This window comes from Nymphaea colorata, chromosome 9, assembly GCF_008831285.2.
Source record: "Nymphaea colorata isolate Beijing-Zhang1983 chromosome 9, ASM883128v2, whole genome shotgun sequence".
Classification (NCBI taxonomy): Eukaryota; Viridiplantae; Streptophyta; class Magnoliopsida; order Nymphaeales; family Nymphaeaceae; genus Nymphaea; species Nymphaea colorata.
The window spans coordinates 17,884,401-17,901,195 of record NC_045146.1 but is presented as its reverse complement, the minus strand read 5'-3'; the positions used below and the strand labels follow the sequence as shown (position 1 = coordinate 17,901,195).

General features: G+C 39.6%; 1 protein-coding gene across 1 annotated transcript; it reads left to right on the top strand.

Annotated features, from left to right (window-relative positions):
* The first annotated feature begins 6,529 nt into the window (after nucleotides 1–6,529).
* LOC116260058 (disease resistance protein RGA2-like) lies at nucleotides 6,530–11,842 on the top strand. Its single transcript, XM_031638134.2, has 2 exons — nucleotides 6,530–10,470; nucleotides 11,482–11,842. Exon 1 carries the CDS (start codon nucleotides 6,550–6,552, stop codon nucleotides 10,450–10,452), a length of 3,903 nt encoding a protein of 1,300 aa, XP_031493994.1. The 5' UTR covers nucleotides 6,530–6,549; the 3' UTR covers nucleotides 10,453–10,470; nucleotides 11,482–11,842.
* Nucleotides 11,843–16,795: the final 4,953 nt, after the last annotated feature.

Below are 16,795 nucleotides of genomic sequence, written 5' to 3'. Positions count from 1 at the left end.
TGCATGGAAGGCCCACATGGACCCGGTCCTATCTGACATGCTTTTCTGGATCCCAGTGGTCCCGGCCCATTAATGAATCAGCTGGCGCCCACCAGCCACCACAATAATTTCCTTTTTCTTACATTTTCCTTCTTTAATAAATGTGGACATGGCTGGGTCCAACCTTATCTTAGATCTTAATGGCCCCAACTGCATGGTGAAGGTTCAAGTGGACTTATATCCCTTTATGTTGAATTTCCTCCACTGTATGTACCATTAAAAATGGGTCCAAGTATGAAGTAGACTCAGTCAAACATAGCTTATCTACTACTTGCATGGGCAATCATCCAAACAGGGTCCTACCCTGTGGACCCATTGATGCACCAATCAACTTTCGACTGCACATAGGAGCCGAGTTGACCCAAACCATTAACCCAACCAGATGTGCAAAACCTAGGCATGGAGAATGAGTCTAGTACCTTGGACTCGAGTCGGTAAAGCTTGACTTAGACCCAAGTTCAAGGTAATTCATCTCATAAACTAGATGAGATCGAGTTTTTATTCGAACTTTTTTTGTTGGAATTCACTTAAATTGATCCCATCAAAGGTTCACTCAGCTAGTGGCATGAAAGAAAATAAAAAATAAAAAGAGGACAGCCATTGACATTTAATTGACTGTCTCTTTCTCTCTCCATTCATGACACTCCCGCTTTCTCTCTCAACTCTCTCTCTCTCACACATTTAATTAGTTGTTTTATCTCTCTCTCCATTAGACTATTTCTCTTTTTCTGCCACATTCAATTTGCCATCTATGTCTCTTCAATAATTACATACTCTTTCTCTCTCTTCCTATTATGCTTTCCATACCTCTCTCTTTTCAGTAATTGCACACCCTCTCTCTTACTCATTTATTATGCTTTGAGAATGCCCTCTCTCTCTCTCTCTCATTTCACTCCATCTCATTACAACACCCTCTTTCTCTCTCATCCACTTTTGGTTATTTATTTTAAAATCTTTTGCCTTGGCAAAGTTCATGGAAAGTTTTTGTTAAAAGTTTGAAAATCAAATTAATAAACGAGTTTATCAAATTGAGGCAAGATATGTAGATGTATGATTGAACTGAATGTATTGAACTCGAATCAACTTTCATCCGATCTCGAGCCAAGTATATCAGACGTCGAACAAAACTCAAACTCGACTCAGCTCGTGTATAGACCGACCCAGCCTGGCCAAACACCCCAGAACAATATACATTGTAAGATACTTGTGGCACCAAACCCACAGAATGATTTTACCTGTCATAAATAAAAGCCATCTCCTGGAAGAATGCGAGGCTCCATAGTCTTCTTCATTGGAAGAGGAAACGGTGCTCAACTCATTGATGTAAGAGCAACAAAATTTAAAAAGAATAAGATTTTCTTTGTTCTTTAATTTTTTCCTCTTATGGCATGTTTCATTAGCGTCTACTTGTCACCTGTTAGCACCATTTGTAATTGTGCCCAATCCAAGTATTTGGATCTGGATCTGATCAGTGGCCTGAAACTCGATACTTAACTGCAGTCTAGCTTTGGATCAGTAGTTGATTAGCTGTCAAGAAGTGGGCAGCTTTATTAATGGTCTAGCTTTACACAAAGAAAATTGAGGAGAATCTATTGATTGCATGCATTGATATATGGGAAAATTGTAACAACCCATAAAATAAATGGCTCGATCTTTTCTCCCTGTTACTAATATGATCCAATAAATAGCAGTGAAGACGAGGTTGACTGCTCTCTGTCAGTTACTTCGTAAATTTAATCTTTATATGCTAGTTTTCGAAGGAAAGAAGGAACTTAGCCAAAGCTTTCCTTCAATCTCATTACATATTAAAATGCATTACTTATATCTTAACTAATTGTCAATTTTTTGACATGAAAATTGCATAAGCAATTGCGCGCGTGTGTGTGTGTGAGAGAGAGAGAGAGAGAGAGATGAAAAAGGAAGGTCATCTAGCAAGGATCGTTCTGGAAAAGGACTTCGAAACAAAAAAGTGAGGCGAGCATTAATGGTGATAGTAAAGGTCTAAACCATATGGAAAACAAGCATTCAGCATCAAAGTAATTTCTAAAAATCCAACAACTGCAACAGAAATTTGCTAATTCTTGCACGTATCGGCAGCACTTAGAGTCGAAATTCTTTTTTCATGAGGTACTAAATATATTATTAACAAATTTTCATGTCAATTTGACATGAGGCAGCGATTGAAATCTCATAAATGGTCTAGCTTTGGATCTTAATGGCACCAATTGGATGATCAAGATTCAAGTGGACTCATACCCAGATATGTTTAATTTCCTTCACAATATGTACCATTAAAAATGGGTCCAAGTATGACGTCCGACATTGCATCTACTACTACTACTTGCACGGGCAATCGTCCAAACCTACCCCGTGTCGTCCAAACCTACCCCGTGAACCCATTGATGCACCAATCAACAACTTGCTTGTCAGCACATAATTCAACTCTCTCTCTTTAGTGATTTTTTTTTTTCTTTCTCTTTTTTTTCTTTTTTCTTTTTTTTTTTTCTCTCTCTTTTGCTTTTGCTATTGGCATCTTCATGTGGCAAAAAATGGTAAAGTCGCCCACGTGGATCGGGTCCTATCTGACATGCTTTTCTGGATGTCAGTGGACCCGGCCCATTAATGAATCAGCAGAGGCCCACCACAATAACTTTATTTTTATTATCATTTTCCTTCACTGAATGTACCATTAAAAATGGGCCCAAGAGGTAGACTCAATGGGACATTGCATACGCACTGCATGCAAACCTACCCGGTAGATAGGGCTACACATGAGTGTAGTCCAGCTCGAATTCAGCCAGTTCGAGCTGGATTGACTTATATTTAGTCAGCTCGAGCTCGACTCGACTTTAAAACTCGATAAATTGTTGTTTCCAAGCACGAGCTCGACTCGAACTACTCGACTCATTTATTCCTTTCTCCCCACGCGGCTCCTCCCAACACCTGCTCTAAATGCCATGGCTCGTTTAACACCAGACAGTGTTAATGGCAATGCATTAAAGAATGAGTTTGGTACCTTGGACTCGACTCGGTAAACTCGTCGTAGACCCAAATTCATGCTAACTCATCTCATAAACTAGTTGAGATAGAGTTTTTATTCCAACTTGTTTGTTTAAATGCATCAAGTTGGAATTCACTTAAATTTACCGTTTCTGCTCGGCGGACTTGGAACAAGAAGCGGCCAACCAATGTCGTCGTTTCTCTCTTGCTCTCCAACCAACCAATGGGGGATGTTCCAGAACATCTCCCTTGTTACTTGCGCACATTACTACCAGCCATTGGAGGGAGCTCTGGCTTGAGTTCTTTGACAAGACAGCAATTATGTTCTAAAAGGAGGCCAAGGCCATTGCCGACCTTAGCATGAGCATTTCTCTATGATGGTCCAAACTTAATGTATCATTTTGATGCAGAATGGGATGACTTGTCTAGGGCAGATAAATTACGAACCGAGCAACCTGAAAATCAGGTGTTCATTTTCCGAGTTTGAATGTTATTTTCCGAGTCAAACTGCAAGGGCCTTTCCAATGTACACACAATTGCAGCAGACACTGCTGCCAGCTTTCACATTCATTTCGTTGGGCCCTCGCCCTTGCCGCTGGTGGCACTGTCGAGGGACCCTTTGGCTGACGCTAACTAATTAACGCATTGTCACATAGGACTAAAAAAAATGCGGAGAAAATGTTTTTTTTTTTTCTTCTGCATGGAATCTCTCAAATGGGAAATTATATGACAAACCAAATTTTTATATATATGTTGGATTTGTTATTATTTAAACCCAGTAAAAATTTCCAACAAAACTTTTCAACTTTAATTTCATCTAGACTATTGCAAATACTGTCTGACCTGAATGTGGCCCTGTGGGGGCATTGAGGAAATGCCAATTTTTGAAAACTTTTGAAAGCGAAAAACTGAAAACCAATTTTAAAAACGCGAAAAACTGAAAACCAATTTTAAAAACAAGCGAAGACTTCACGGTGGCGCGGTCCCATGGTGCTGAAATTACGTTAAGAACGTGCTCTTGAGTTGAACATTGTCGTTTTGGATGACGTTTGTTTCCCCAACCACTCACTATATCTTGTTGATTGAGTGAGCTGGTCCAACGCATTGACGCACGAATTTAAGAGCCGAATTGATATAATAAAAATAGGTTAGCATGAGTCGCCAAGCCTTTTTTTTTTTTTTTTTTTTTTTTACCGCTGTAGCAGACAGCTGCCAGCTTTCACATTCATTTCTTGGGCCCTTTTTACCGCTGGTTGTACATTTAATCAATTTTAAAAATTATAATAAATAAAAAATATGAAAAAACACAAAAAATGGGAATAGTATGTGTATAATATGTGTTTTTTCACATTTTTTAATTTTTTGATTTGTTTTTTTTTTTAAATGCGTTTTGTATGAATGTTAAAGTCTGATTACGTTTTGGGTACTATATAGATCTTTTTGCGGTATTATATAGATCTTTTGTAAAGAAAAGTAAACACATTTTTTTTTAACAGTGGTTTAAGGCCGATGGAGGCTTAAAAGACAACAGGACGAAAAGTCGGCAAAACCAACTCGTGAAAATTGGCCTCCATCACGCCAACGCCTCGTCATTGACGCCGTCAGAGAATGAAAGGTCAATGGAGTAACGTGGGGGCAAAGACTTTTTGAAAGAAACAAAATAATAATAACAATAATAAATGAAAGTAAAGAGAAAAACAAAGACAAATAAACTAAGGAAAAGAAAAAAATTGTAGGAAATCATGTTTGTTGACTTGTTCTGCAGAAAGAAAAGAAAAGGTTGGTCCTTTTTCCTTCAGAAATGTTTATGACTTCTCAAACAAGACGTTCTTTGCCATCCTTTTTGGACGTCCGGTTTCTAAATTCTGAGGAATTTTCAAATCTATGGATTGATTGAGCAATCCAAACCATCTAAATGGATGACTGTTCGTTCATTTTCATTCAATAAAAAGGCGTGGGAAGACTTCAACATCTTCCTTCCTTCACAGGACAACTTAACATCCACAGTTTTATGTTTTTGAAATCGACAACCTAAATTATTTTCATGAAAGTCTGATATGTGAAGGTTTGATATCCCGCCCTCTCTCTCTCTCTCTCTCTCTCTCTCTCTCTCTCTCTCTCCCTATACATATATATATATATATATATATATATAACTATAGATCTGTGATCATCAAGTTAAATTTAAATTCGAAGGCCTACAACCTCAACAGCAGGCTGGAATCTAAATCCAGATCCCATCTGAATCGGCTGTGCTGTATTGGTAGAAACATGAAGCTGAGCAGTAAAAGAAATGTACTCATATGCCAAAGCAACAAGGACTTCTGATTGTTTTCATCTGAATTCAAGCAAGTTCATAACTCGTCTTACAGGACTGATCGATTTAGATGAGCAACACTTAACAAAACCAGTTTGGTAAACGACAGATTGTATTTGCAGCAAAGCCACATGTTCTGTGATCTTCTTGAACCTTTTTCAGCCACATGTGAACTGGTTTTGGTCAGTATTGGCGATTCATTGAAGACCACAGGTTGGTCCTTCTCGTGCCATTCGTTTGGTCCTGCTCGGTGGCTAAAACTGTCTTTCAATATCAAAAGTGATATATGAAAATTTTCATACAAGAGAAGACTAATTTAATCTAACCATGATAAACCTATGCAGCAGCTTCTAACTAAATTTTTCACGACGAACATTTAATGAGGAAATGGATATTAAAGGTTAAATTATCTTAGTATTTTTTGACGGCCAAATTAAGGGTGACTTGATCTCCTCTAGAAAGCAGGGAAACATCAGAGTCGAATCCTTCTTACTTTTAAGTTTTAACTACGTTTTTTTTTTAATATGCATATTCAGATTCAAATGCCAACAAAGAAAATTTATATACAAATTTGAATCTGAAATCCTATTTTATAATTTGATTCTGATTTTTAATATTCATAACTGATTCTGAATCTGAATTTTGAACCGATTTTCAAAATGTAAAAATATTGGACATAGGATATCTATTAAAACTAAATCTTATGCGAATCTGTATCCGATCAAATATTTAAGTACATCCGAATCTGTTCAAATTTCATTGATTCTGATCCAATTTTTTAAAAATTATTGATCCAGATATATTGAGATCGCTACAACGGCAGCGGTGAACTAGCACGTCAACTCCTAGGGTGATCATGGTGATGAAGTTCAACCGAAGATCAGACGATCTTAGAAGTGCAGTTTCACATGTTTTAGAGTGACAAATGAGGCCCTTGTTAGCAAGAGTTCTACCCATGTGAAAACGGTTTCACAAAATCTAAGACTCAAAATGGGCTCCAAAGTGAAATATTACTAAGACTGAGTGCTTTTATGTCATTGTCTTCAATAATTCATCAACTTTTCAACTTTTTTTTTCTACTTATTGTCCACTCAATTTTCTTATCCATTCCTACTTTATCGTTTCTTCTTCTTCTTCTTCTTCTTCTTCTTCTTCTTCTTCTCTCTCTCTCTCTCTCTCTCTTGCTCACGAGAATGTCAGAGACAATCATTTCTCTGCTGTTGGAGAAGGTGGCCGGTTTTGCGCAAGATGAAATCCTGAAAGCTGCAACTGCTAAGGCTGAAGTGGAAAAGCTGGAGACAAGACTGAAAGCAATCCAACCCTTCCTCAGAGCTGCCTACAACGAGCAGTTCTCGTCAAAAGACGTTAAGGACTGGGTGTGGAGGCTGAACGAGGTCATCTATGATGCTCTCGATGTCATCGACCTCTATCGGATCAAGTCAAAGGTACACAAAGGTCTCAACTCGGTTGCCAGATTCCCTAAGACAATTCGTCTCCTTCGCAAAACCGGCACTAAGATAATGAAGATCAATGAGAGACTCAAGATGATGGATGAGGAGAAAAATCAGTATGGCCTTAAGCCAATGTTGGAAGAATCATCAACCTTAGTTTACAGTTTGGGAGTTCTAAAGGAAGAGCGCGAGACAATTTCAGCTATCACAGACATGAAGATTATAGGAAGAGAGGAAGATGAAGAAGTGGTGCTCAAGTGGTTGTTTGAAGAATCAAACCCACATGAAGATAGCGCTTCTGTTATAGCGATTGTAGCGATGGGTGGAGTTGGAAAGACTGCTCTTGCCAAAAAACTCTACCATAACAGTAGGGTACAGGATTACTTTGATAAATGCATGTGGGTTTGTGTTGCAGAGACGTCAAAGCTATCGGATCTGTTCGGAAAGATATTAGAAGTGGTGGAAGAAAAAGGAAGTTGTTCCACGCAATTACCTACTGTTGCTGAAGCCCTACGTTCCAAGATCACCGATCACTTGAAGAATAAAAGGTTTCTGCTGGTATTAGATGACGTTTGGGACAATGCATGGTGGAAGGAGATGAAAGGTCTCTTGCAAGATTGCACATCAGGGAGTAAGGTGCTCATAACCACTAGGCAGATGGAAGTTGCCAAAGCCATAGGGCTTGCACACTTGCACGAGCTTAAATGCCTAAATGAGGAGCAAAGTTGGGAACTATTTTTAAGCAAGACATTAAGAAGAGGTGAGGATGAGAGAGATCTTGATGGAGTGAAGGATGTTGGAAAAGCAATAGTGCAGAAATGTGGAGGATTGCCTCTTGCCTTGAATGCCGTAGGTGGTCTTTTACAACAGAAGCAGAGAAGAAAGCCTGATTGGCAAGACGTTCTTAGAAGTCCACTTTGGAATTGGAAAGGTCCACAAAATAACAACAAAGTGTTCGCTGCAATTGCCTTGAGTTACATGACCATACCGTTCCAATTAAAACAGTGTCTCACATATTGTTGCATGTACCCCAAGGATTTTGTAATGAAGAAGACAGATTTAGTGAGGCTTTGGGTTGCAGAAGGTTTTATTTCGACGGAAGAAGGTATGGAGATGGAGGTTACAGCAGAAAGCTGTTTGCACACATTGGTTGGCTGTAGTTTAATCCAAGACGCAGGAAATGGGAGATACACCTTACATGATCTTGTTCACGACTTTGCTCTTTACATGAGAGAGAAGGAATATGTGAGCACAGATCAATTGAACTCTAAAAAGGTTTTTCATCATGCTCGCTATGTTTCATCAGTTGGTGGAGGGTGTTCATCGGAGACACTGAGAGGACAAGAGAAGTTGAGGGGATTAATGTGCCATGAGGTTGATTGCGTACCTACCTTCAATTTTGTTGCTTTTAGGTGGTTAAGGGTGTTGGACTTGCGGTGGGGCAAATTTTCAAAACTGCCGGAGTCAATTGGGGACCTAATGCTCTTGAAGTACATCAATCTTTTAGGTGCACGAATATTTGAGTTGCCTGAATCCATCATTAGACTTCGTGAGTTGCAGACATTGATCCTGAGTCATAGCGAGGTAAAGAGACTTCCAAACAAGATCTCAGAATTAGGTTCCTTGAGACATCTTGATATCGATGAAACAGAACTTCTAGAATATTTACCAAGTGAAATTGGGATGATGACTTGTTTGCAAACATTGTCAAAATTTGTGGTCGGCAGCGGTAGAACATTGGATGAAAGCATGGGAAGCAGTTTATCTGAGCTACGTGAACTAAACTATTTAAGAGGAAATCTGAGAATAGAGCACTTAGAAAGAGTCGGTAGTCTAGAAGAGGCAGACCATGCAGAATTAAAAAGAAAAGAAAGTCTGCATGGATTGCATTTATCTTGTGACATGAGTTATGACATTGAATTCAATAAAACTGTCATAGAAAAAGTGGAGCAAGTTTATGAGCGGATGGAACCTCCAACAGCCATTGAAAGTATTAGTATTAAGTATTATCCAGGTACGAAATGTCCCACCTGGATTAGTTCTAGCACATACTCTTGCTTGCGAAACATCGAAGTATGGGACTGCAAATTCTTAGAAAACTTGCCCAACCTTGGGTTCTTGCCCAATCTGGTGGACTTATTAATATATAGTGTCAAAATGATCAAGGTGTTTGATACTACATGCGACCACATGTGTGGAAAAGTCGCATTTCCCAAGCTAGAAAAACTACGGTTGTGGACCATGAAGAACTTGGAGGAGTGGAAGTTTGATTCAAAGGTAGAGAATATGCCTTGCCTTGAGGAGTTGGATATCCAAGGTTGCCCAAATTTAAGGGCAATCCCATTCTTTTCAACCCTCAAGAAACTAACAATTGAGTACATGGCTGGGTGGGGAGGTTGGCCCATGGCGAAGGAAAGAGATATGCCATGTCTGAAAAAAATGAGCATTTCATCAAGTGAAAAGTTGAAGCTCTTACCACGTCTCTCTTCTGGGCTAGTAAAGACAACAATAATCAGCTGTCCCTCCGTTACTTTGACCAGCATGCCGGAGCTAAAGAAGGTGAGGCATTTGGACGTTATTTCTTGTCCAAATCTAGAATATTCTCTTCTCCAAGGACTTCAAGATGGCAAGCTCGAGTCATTGGTGATTGAAGACTGTTTGAATCTATGTTCAATACCAGTTATCACAGGATTAAAAAGGCTACATTTAAGGAACTTACCTCGGCTCCAGTCATTGTGTATGACGTTTGCTAGTACTATGGGATTGAAGTTTCTGAGTTTAAGGAACTTGCCTCAACTCCAGTCACTGCCTTCGACGTTTCTAGATAGCCTTAGGGGGCTTGAAGAGCTGGACTTGCGTCATATGCTTGGGTCTGTGGATGTAGAGGAGCTTCTTGCCCGGTTAGGAATGGAAAGGTTGAGGAGGTTGAGAGTAAGTGGGTTTCACGATCTGGGAGTGGAGTGGTTGGAGAGTCGAATCAGTGACTTGCTTCAGCTGAAACAGCTAGACATAGAGGATTGTCCCAGACTACTGATGTCCGTCATAAATGTTCTCAAACAACACCCCCTCCCCAACCTTGAATTTTTGCGACTTGCCAGCTTGGTCAGTGATGGTCCGATACGGCCGACATACGTAAACATGAAATGTGAGTTAGTCATAGATTCTGTGGAAACGAGCAACAAGTTGGCTGGTTTAATGGAAAAGTTGAGCAGCAAGGTAAGGGGTCTAGACATTAAGGTGTTGGCTGGCGTGGACTCACTACCAGAGTGGATTCAACAACTTCACCAGTTGCAATACTTGAGAGTTCATGAAAGTCCTCATCTCACTCGTTTGCCTCATTGGTTGAACAAACTGTCCCAACTAGAATGGTTGGAGTTGGATAATCTGCCAGAGTTGGTAGAAGTGCCTGCAGTAGCATTCAAATGTCTCGAAGGGCTCCAGTCACTCCATATCTATTCCTGTCCAAAGTTGAGTTCCTTGCCAGATGAGCTTTCAAGTCTCCCCAGGCTTCGACACTTGAACATTTTCGGTGCTCTCTGGCTGAGTGGTGGCGAACGCAAGGCCAAGGCCAGGACAAGTTCCCCAGCCTCCGTGACATCCTTTCTGAAGAAAATCAAATATGAAAATTGCCGATACTTGAAGTGAATCGGTGGACATTATCAAGTAATTTTTAAGTTATTTAAAATTTTTAAAATATATCATTATTTTATTTATGCGATTGCCGCACGAGAACAATGGGTTTGGGTTTTTATTTTCATCGCCTCTGCCTCTCGGTTCCTTCATCAACCTGTAGGTTTGCTGCTTACTAAAATGTCTTCCTCCAAATGAAATGGGTATGTTGAAAGTTTCACTGGATTCAAACTAGGCAGAGTTTAAAATGGAAAAGTCACATACTATAGTCATTGCATTTGCGAATCTTGGATTGCATAGCCAGCAGGATATTAGGGCATAATTTTAAACTGGAATTTGCACGCCGTCTGTTCCCATGACGCTGAACTTGAACTAGAATGTATAAATTGAGTTTTTTTTTTTTTGTTTTATACATATATGTTGTCTTGTTTTAGGACTGGCTATTGTTGGTTAATAAAATGGAGCTGGTTTTACAAGCGATGAGCAATGGTAGTATCTTGTCCTGAGCAATAGCATTAATGAAAGAAGGGAGCTTAATTGGATAGATAAAAGCCACGGAAAAATTCGTTTTCTTGCTTGATCATTAAAAGAGCTGGTTTTTATCTCTCTAATTTGCTTTTGACTTGTTTATAGATTGCATTTATTTGGATTTTCTTGACCCAAAAAAAAAAACAGTTGCTATTTCATTGGGAGTATTATTTATCTCAAATGTCAACTCTAATCATGTACAGTTTCTTTTTTCTGTTTGTTGCAGTTTTAACCACCGTTCAGATTTCCCAGGTTTTATACATATAATGCACCTTTCCGAGAGGAATTCTTTTTTGGAACCAATCGTTGGTCTTTGCTCCAAAAATAGGCTTAGCATCTTATAACCTTTTCGATATGTAGCCAATTTTTTCATAACTGTAAAATAAGGGCTTAGTTACTTGGTTAAAATCCCAGATAGATTGAATATGACGAAAACTGAAATTTCACATCTGTCTTTCATTTCCTCCTGTTGCATGTCTGTGAAATCTCAACTACAATACCGTTGTATTTCTGCAGATGGTTTCCAAGAATTTTGAAGATCATGCTGAGCAGCTGCAGAAGTTTTCTCATCATGGGCCGTTTCTACTCATTGTTTTGATGCCATCATCCACTGATCAAATCGGATGTGTTTCAATGTATCTACATGTGTTTACACGTACAGTCTTGTTTGTTTTGGCACAACCTTTTTGCATTGGATGTGTGTATTCTTTTAGCATCTGTTGGAATCAAACTGTAAAGTCATTCTGTCGCAGGGAATGAAAGTTGAGACCTGCAATTGGGACAGAGACAGCTTGGGTGGGGATTTTGGTCTAAGGAACTCACCCTGGTTATGTGACCTGGTTGAATAAGAGAGGTGCATACTTTTTGCTTGTTTTTCCTTTGGGTGCTTGTTCTGTTTAGGGTGTTCTTTTTTTTTCCCCAAAAAACACTGTTTTACGGTAGTTAAAGAGTATTTGTGCGACAGTATCTAACTGTTTTGCTTGATGCACATATACTTGATGACATACTCTGTGCCATCTCACCACTTTTGGTACAACTGAGACAATTAGAAAAGAAACCACTATCTTACATGTGTATATATTGTTTGGATGTGCGAAAGTAGAGAACATAATAAATTTCTATATTCATTCAGGTGTTGTTTGTTGCTTGTAAAGTACAAGAGGGCATTTGGTTATGGTAACGATGCAGTATCACATGAATGTGTCCGAGAGATTCACATAACACTGCATTCCAAAAAATGCCCCTTCAAGTTTACCAAGGGTTTTCAACCTGAAGTGAATTTCAGAACAGCATAATACATGGCTTAGATTTCGAATCGAGATTTTAAAGTCCATTTCAGAACATTGGAATGCCTTTGAATTTGGATCGAGATTAGATGTGGTACAATAGAAATTGGCAAAATCTGTCACGCAAGTTTGGGAGAAAGGAGGAGACCGTTGAGGAGGACGTTGGATCTCTTTAAGGAAATATGCGAGGAGAATGTTGAAATGAGAAGAACGTTCAACGTTGGAACCATCTAAGGAAAATAAGATTTTTAGAAACTCCCCAACCTGCCTTCCTTGTCTTTCTTACCGTTGTATTGAGCTCTTTAAAAAAGAGCAACTTTACTCACAATGAGTGTGTGAAAAATAATACAAAACTTCTCCCATTTCTACCGTGGATGTAGGCATCTAAGCCGAACCACGTAAATCTTGTTGTGTGTTTCTGTCATTCTTTGTCTTTTGGCTCAACTTAACATGGTATCAGAGCATTATTTGTGATCTTGGTATTGAGTTTTCTCCACCATGGCTGAATCTCATATCAATGGAGATCTAAGGCAGCAACTTAAGTGACAGTGTAAAGAAGGTTACGACTAATGAGAATAACACATTGAAGATCACCACGACTCTTCTAAGCGGATCCAACTATCTAGGATGGGCCAAAGCAGCAAGACTTTTTCTTAATGGGCGATCAAAATTTGGCTACGTTAACGGTAAGATCTCCCCTCCAGACATATCTGACCCGAAATTTGATGAATGACAATCTGAAAATGATTTAGTTATGTATTGGTTAATTAATTAGTGTTTCAAATATGCTTGTTTATCATGAAATAGCTAAAGATATTTTGGGATACATTAAAAGAAGTACATGTGGAACAAAACATTTTGGCTGGAGTTTATCAAATTCAACTAGAACTTGCTCATAACTCAATGGGAGGCAAGTTGATACAATCTTATCTCAGCCAATACCATAGTCTATGGGAGGAATTAATGCAATATCGCCCTGCTACAACTGATCCAAACGTGTATAGACAACGTTTGGAAGAGGATAAAATCTTCTTGTGGACTTGGTGTTGAATTCGAGAGCGTTAGAAGTCAAATACTTATGACAAATCTTTTGCCAAACTTCAATTAACTCTATCAAACCATACAAAGAGAGGTTGCTCGCCGAAAGTTTATGAATCTGGAAAAGAAAAATCTGAGCGTTGAAGATACAAGCGAAAAGATAGCATTGGAGACGTATGCACCATGCTCTCATTATTCATTCAAAAAATTTAGGATGGATTATTGACTTTGGGGCCACTGATCACAACCGGTGATCTCTCTAAAATAATTGATATTAATCTTGAAAAAAATATTCATGTGTTCACGGCTGATGGCACACTCATTGCTATAGAAGGCATTGGAGAATCTTGTTTTTTTAAATCAAATAACAAATCATGTGTGCTTTATTTTCCTAAATTTTCTGCAAATCTTTTATCTGTAAGTAAAATAACTAAGGCCTATAATTGCTTAGCTATTTTTTCTCCAAAGAATATGATTTTTTAGGACAAGGAAACGAGGAAGGAGAATGGTAGAGGGTATGAGCACAACGGTTTGTATGTCCTAGACAACATTGAAGCTGGTTTTCTCACTCGAGCAGAAAGGACATCTGAGTACAAATTATGGCACTCTCGACTGGGTCATATTTCAGATAGATCGCTGAAAATTCTTGTTCCACACGTCAAACTTGATGGTCATTTTTGTGATGCTTGCGAATTCTCAAGATCAACTAGATTACCTTTTCAAAACTCTGGAGAAAGGTCTGCTGAAATTTTTGATTTAATTCATTCTGATGTTTGGAGCTCAGCCCGAGTCGAGTCTCATTCTGGATATAAATACTATGTTTCCTTTCTTGATGATAAAATTCGTATGACTTGGCTTTATTTTCTCAAAAATAAGAGTGATGTTGCCAAAACTTTTGAAGAATATTATGAGCTTGTTTATACGCAATATGGGACTAGAATAAAAAATTTAAGGTTGGATAATGGAGGAGAGTATGTCAATCAAGTTCTTGATGATTTCATGAAAAAGAAAGACATATTACCTCAACTCACTTGCATTCATGAGCCGACTCGTTTAACTAATCGAGTCGAGTTCGAGTTCACTCAAGTGGACTCGTTAATGCTCCACTCGACTCGTGATTAAAGCCCTAATGGTGATGAAGTTCAACCGAAGATCAGACGATCTTAGTAGGCCTGGGCGTCGGCCGACCCGGCCCAGCCCGGTACGGGCCGGGTTCAGGTCGAGCTTTTTCTTTATCGGGCTCAACTTGAGTGAGCCCAGCCTGGCCCGAGATCTTAACGGGTTGTGCCCGGTTATCATTTTCTAGGCCCAGCTCGGCACGACGGCCTGTTATGTCATCGACTCATTCCTGATTTCCTTCCTCCGTCGTGCCATCCCTCCCCTTTCACATTTTGAGGTTCGTGGTTGTCGAACTGCGGCTTGCTGGTCTCTTCCATGGCTGCTGTCAACGGCGTCGTCGGCGACAAACCCGCCGGTGAACAAGCCCCACTTACTCTGTGAGCGAGAGAAAGGGACTAGGAAAGATTATGACTACTATGGAGGTTTTCAGACGTCGGGTCTTCATTGTTCCCCTTCTTTTGCTCCTCTGTGTTTGTGTTTGTCTTCCGATGACCATGTCAAGAAGAGGATGTAACATCAAGGAATCTGTTCTGCTCCTCTCCACTTGTTTCCTCGCCAAACGACTTTTTGAACTACTGCACCTGTAATACCAAGAAAAGAAAAAATCTGATGCGTTGTGTCTTTCGAACCAAAGCTCTTCCTCGTTCGAGAAAACTTCAAATGCATCAAAATATAATATTTTCTCTGTAAGCTTACATTGCATCTAATTTCTAAGAAACAAAAGAAACAAGTAAGGAAGGCTTTTGATTCTCTGATCGTGGACGTAGGTTCTCAAGAACCGAACCACGTTAATTTCGTGTTTTCTCCTTTCAGCTCTTCTTTTCTCTCTTGCTCTCTACTTTCTTTATGGTATCAGAGCCTTCGAAGGCGAGATAAGCCCTTCCTTAACTGCCACCGTTGATATCCAAGGAAGCCCGTGCCTTCCATTTTTTGGTGACCATGGCACCTTCCTCCTCAGTAGCATCATCTAACAGTTTGCTCTATCATTATCCCCTCAATTTGAACGTGGCCAATTTTGTTTCTCTGAAGCTGATGCACAATAACTTCCTATTGTGGAAGATGCAAATCCTTGCACTCATTGAAAGTCAGGACATGGAGGGTTTTCTGACCGGTTCGACCTCTCCTCCACCAAGTCACATTGTCGATCCTGCTGATCCGCAACAACTTATCTCCAATCCCAAGTTTGAATCATGGCGTCGCTCCGACCGTCTTATTAAAGGATGAATCACTGGTACGTTGTCTGAAAACGTCCTTGTTTTAGTTGTTGGATTAAATTCTTCTCAAGACATTTGGTCCACTCTTGTTGATGTCTTTGCCCAAGAATCTCAAGAACGAGGATTTCATCTTACTCATATGCTTACGACTTGTAAAAAGGGTAACGACGCTCTTAAAGTCTATGTCACCAAGTTCAAAGCTATATGTGATGACTTGGCTGCCATAGGAAAATCTGTTGGAGACAAAGAAAAGGCCTTCTGGCTTCTCCAAGGACTGGGAAAAGGCTACGAGCCTTTCGTTATGGCCATGCTCAAGCCACCCGTTCCTTCTTACAAAGAATTGATATCTTTGTTACAAAGTTTGGAAGTAAGAAAAAAATTTTTTAATTATGACACCTCGCCCTAAGTTGCCTTCTATGCGCAAGGTGACAATCCAAATCGATCCCAGGGCACTTACCAAATCTCTCGAGGACGAGGACGGCATAACAGAGATGGACATGGAGGAGGTTACAATCCGAATCTGTCTCAAACAGGTTACAACACTAAACCACCTCAAGCAAAAATCGATGGATCAGCCATCTCTTTCAATTCATCCAAAGATATTGTTTGTCAAATTTGTAACAAGAAGAACCATTCAGCCATGAGATGCTACAATTGATTTAATCACTCTTTCCAAGCGGACGATGCCATTCATGCCCTTGCAGCCCTTACTATAGGTGATCCACAAGATTCTGGATGGTTGGTTGATACTGGAGCTACAGCCCATATGATAGGGGATGCAGGTAAACTTAAGAACATCTATCCTTATTATGGTTCTGATATTGTTATCGTTGGGAACGGGCAGCGTATCCCAATCACACATGTTGGATAAGCTGATATTTCTCCAAATCTTTCCCTTAAGGATGTTCTCTATGTTCCTCGTCTCACTAAAGATCTTATTTTCGTTAGTAAATTGACTAACGATTTTCCATATAATTTTGAATTCACCTTTGGTCGGTGCATCTTGAAGGACAAGAGGACGGGCAGAATAGTGGCAACGGGAACTGAACAAGGCGGACTCTATGAAGTTAACAACAGTGGCAGCCATAAAGCTTTCTTTTCATCATGTTTTCGACGGGCGACGGAAGAATCTTGGCACGCTCGATTGGGACATCCTCAATCTAGTGTTCTCTA

Bases quoted from the DNA above. Each gene is read 5' to 3' on its own strand.
- LOC116260058 (XM_031638134.2), top strand. From the start codon at position 6,550: ATGTCAGAGACAATCATTTCTCTGCTGTTGGAGAAGGTGGCCGGTTTT.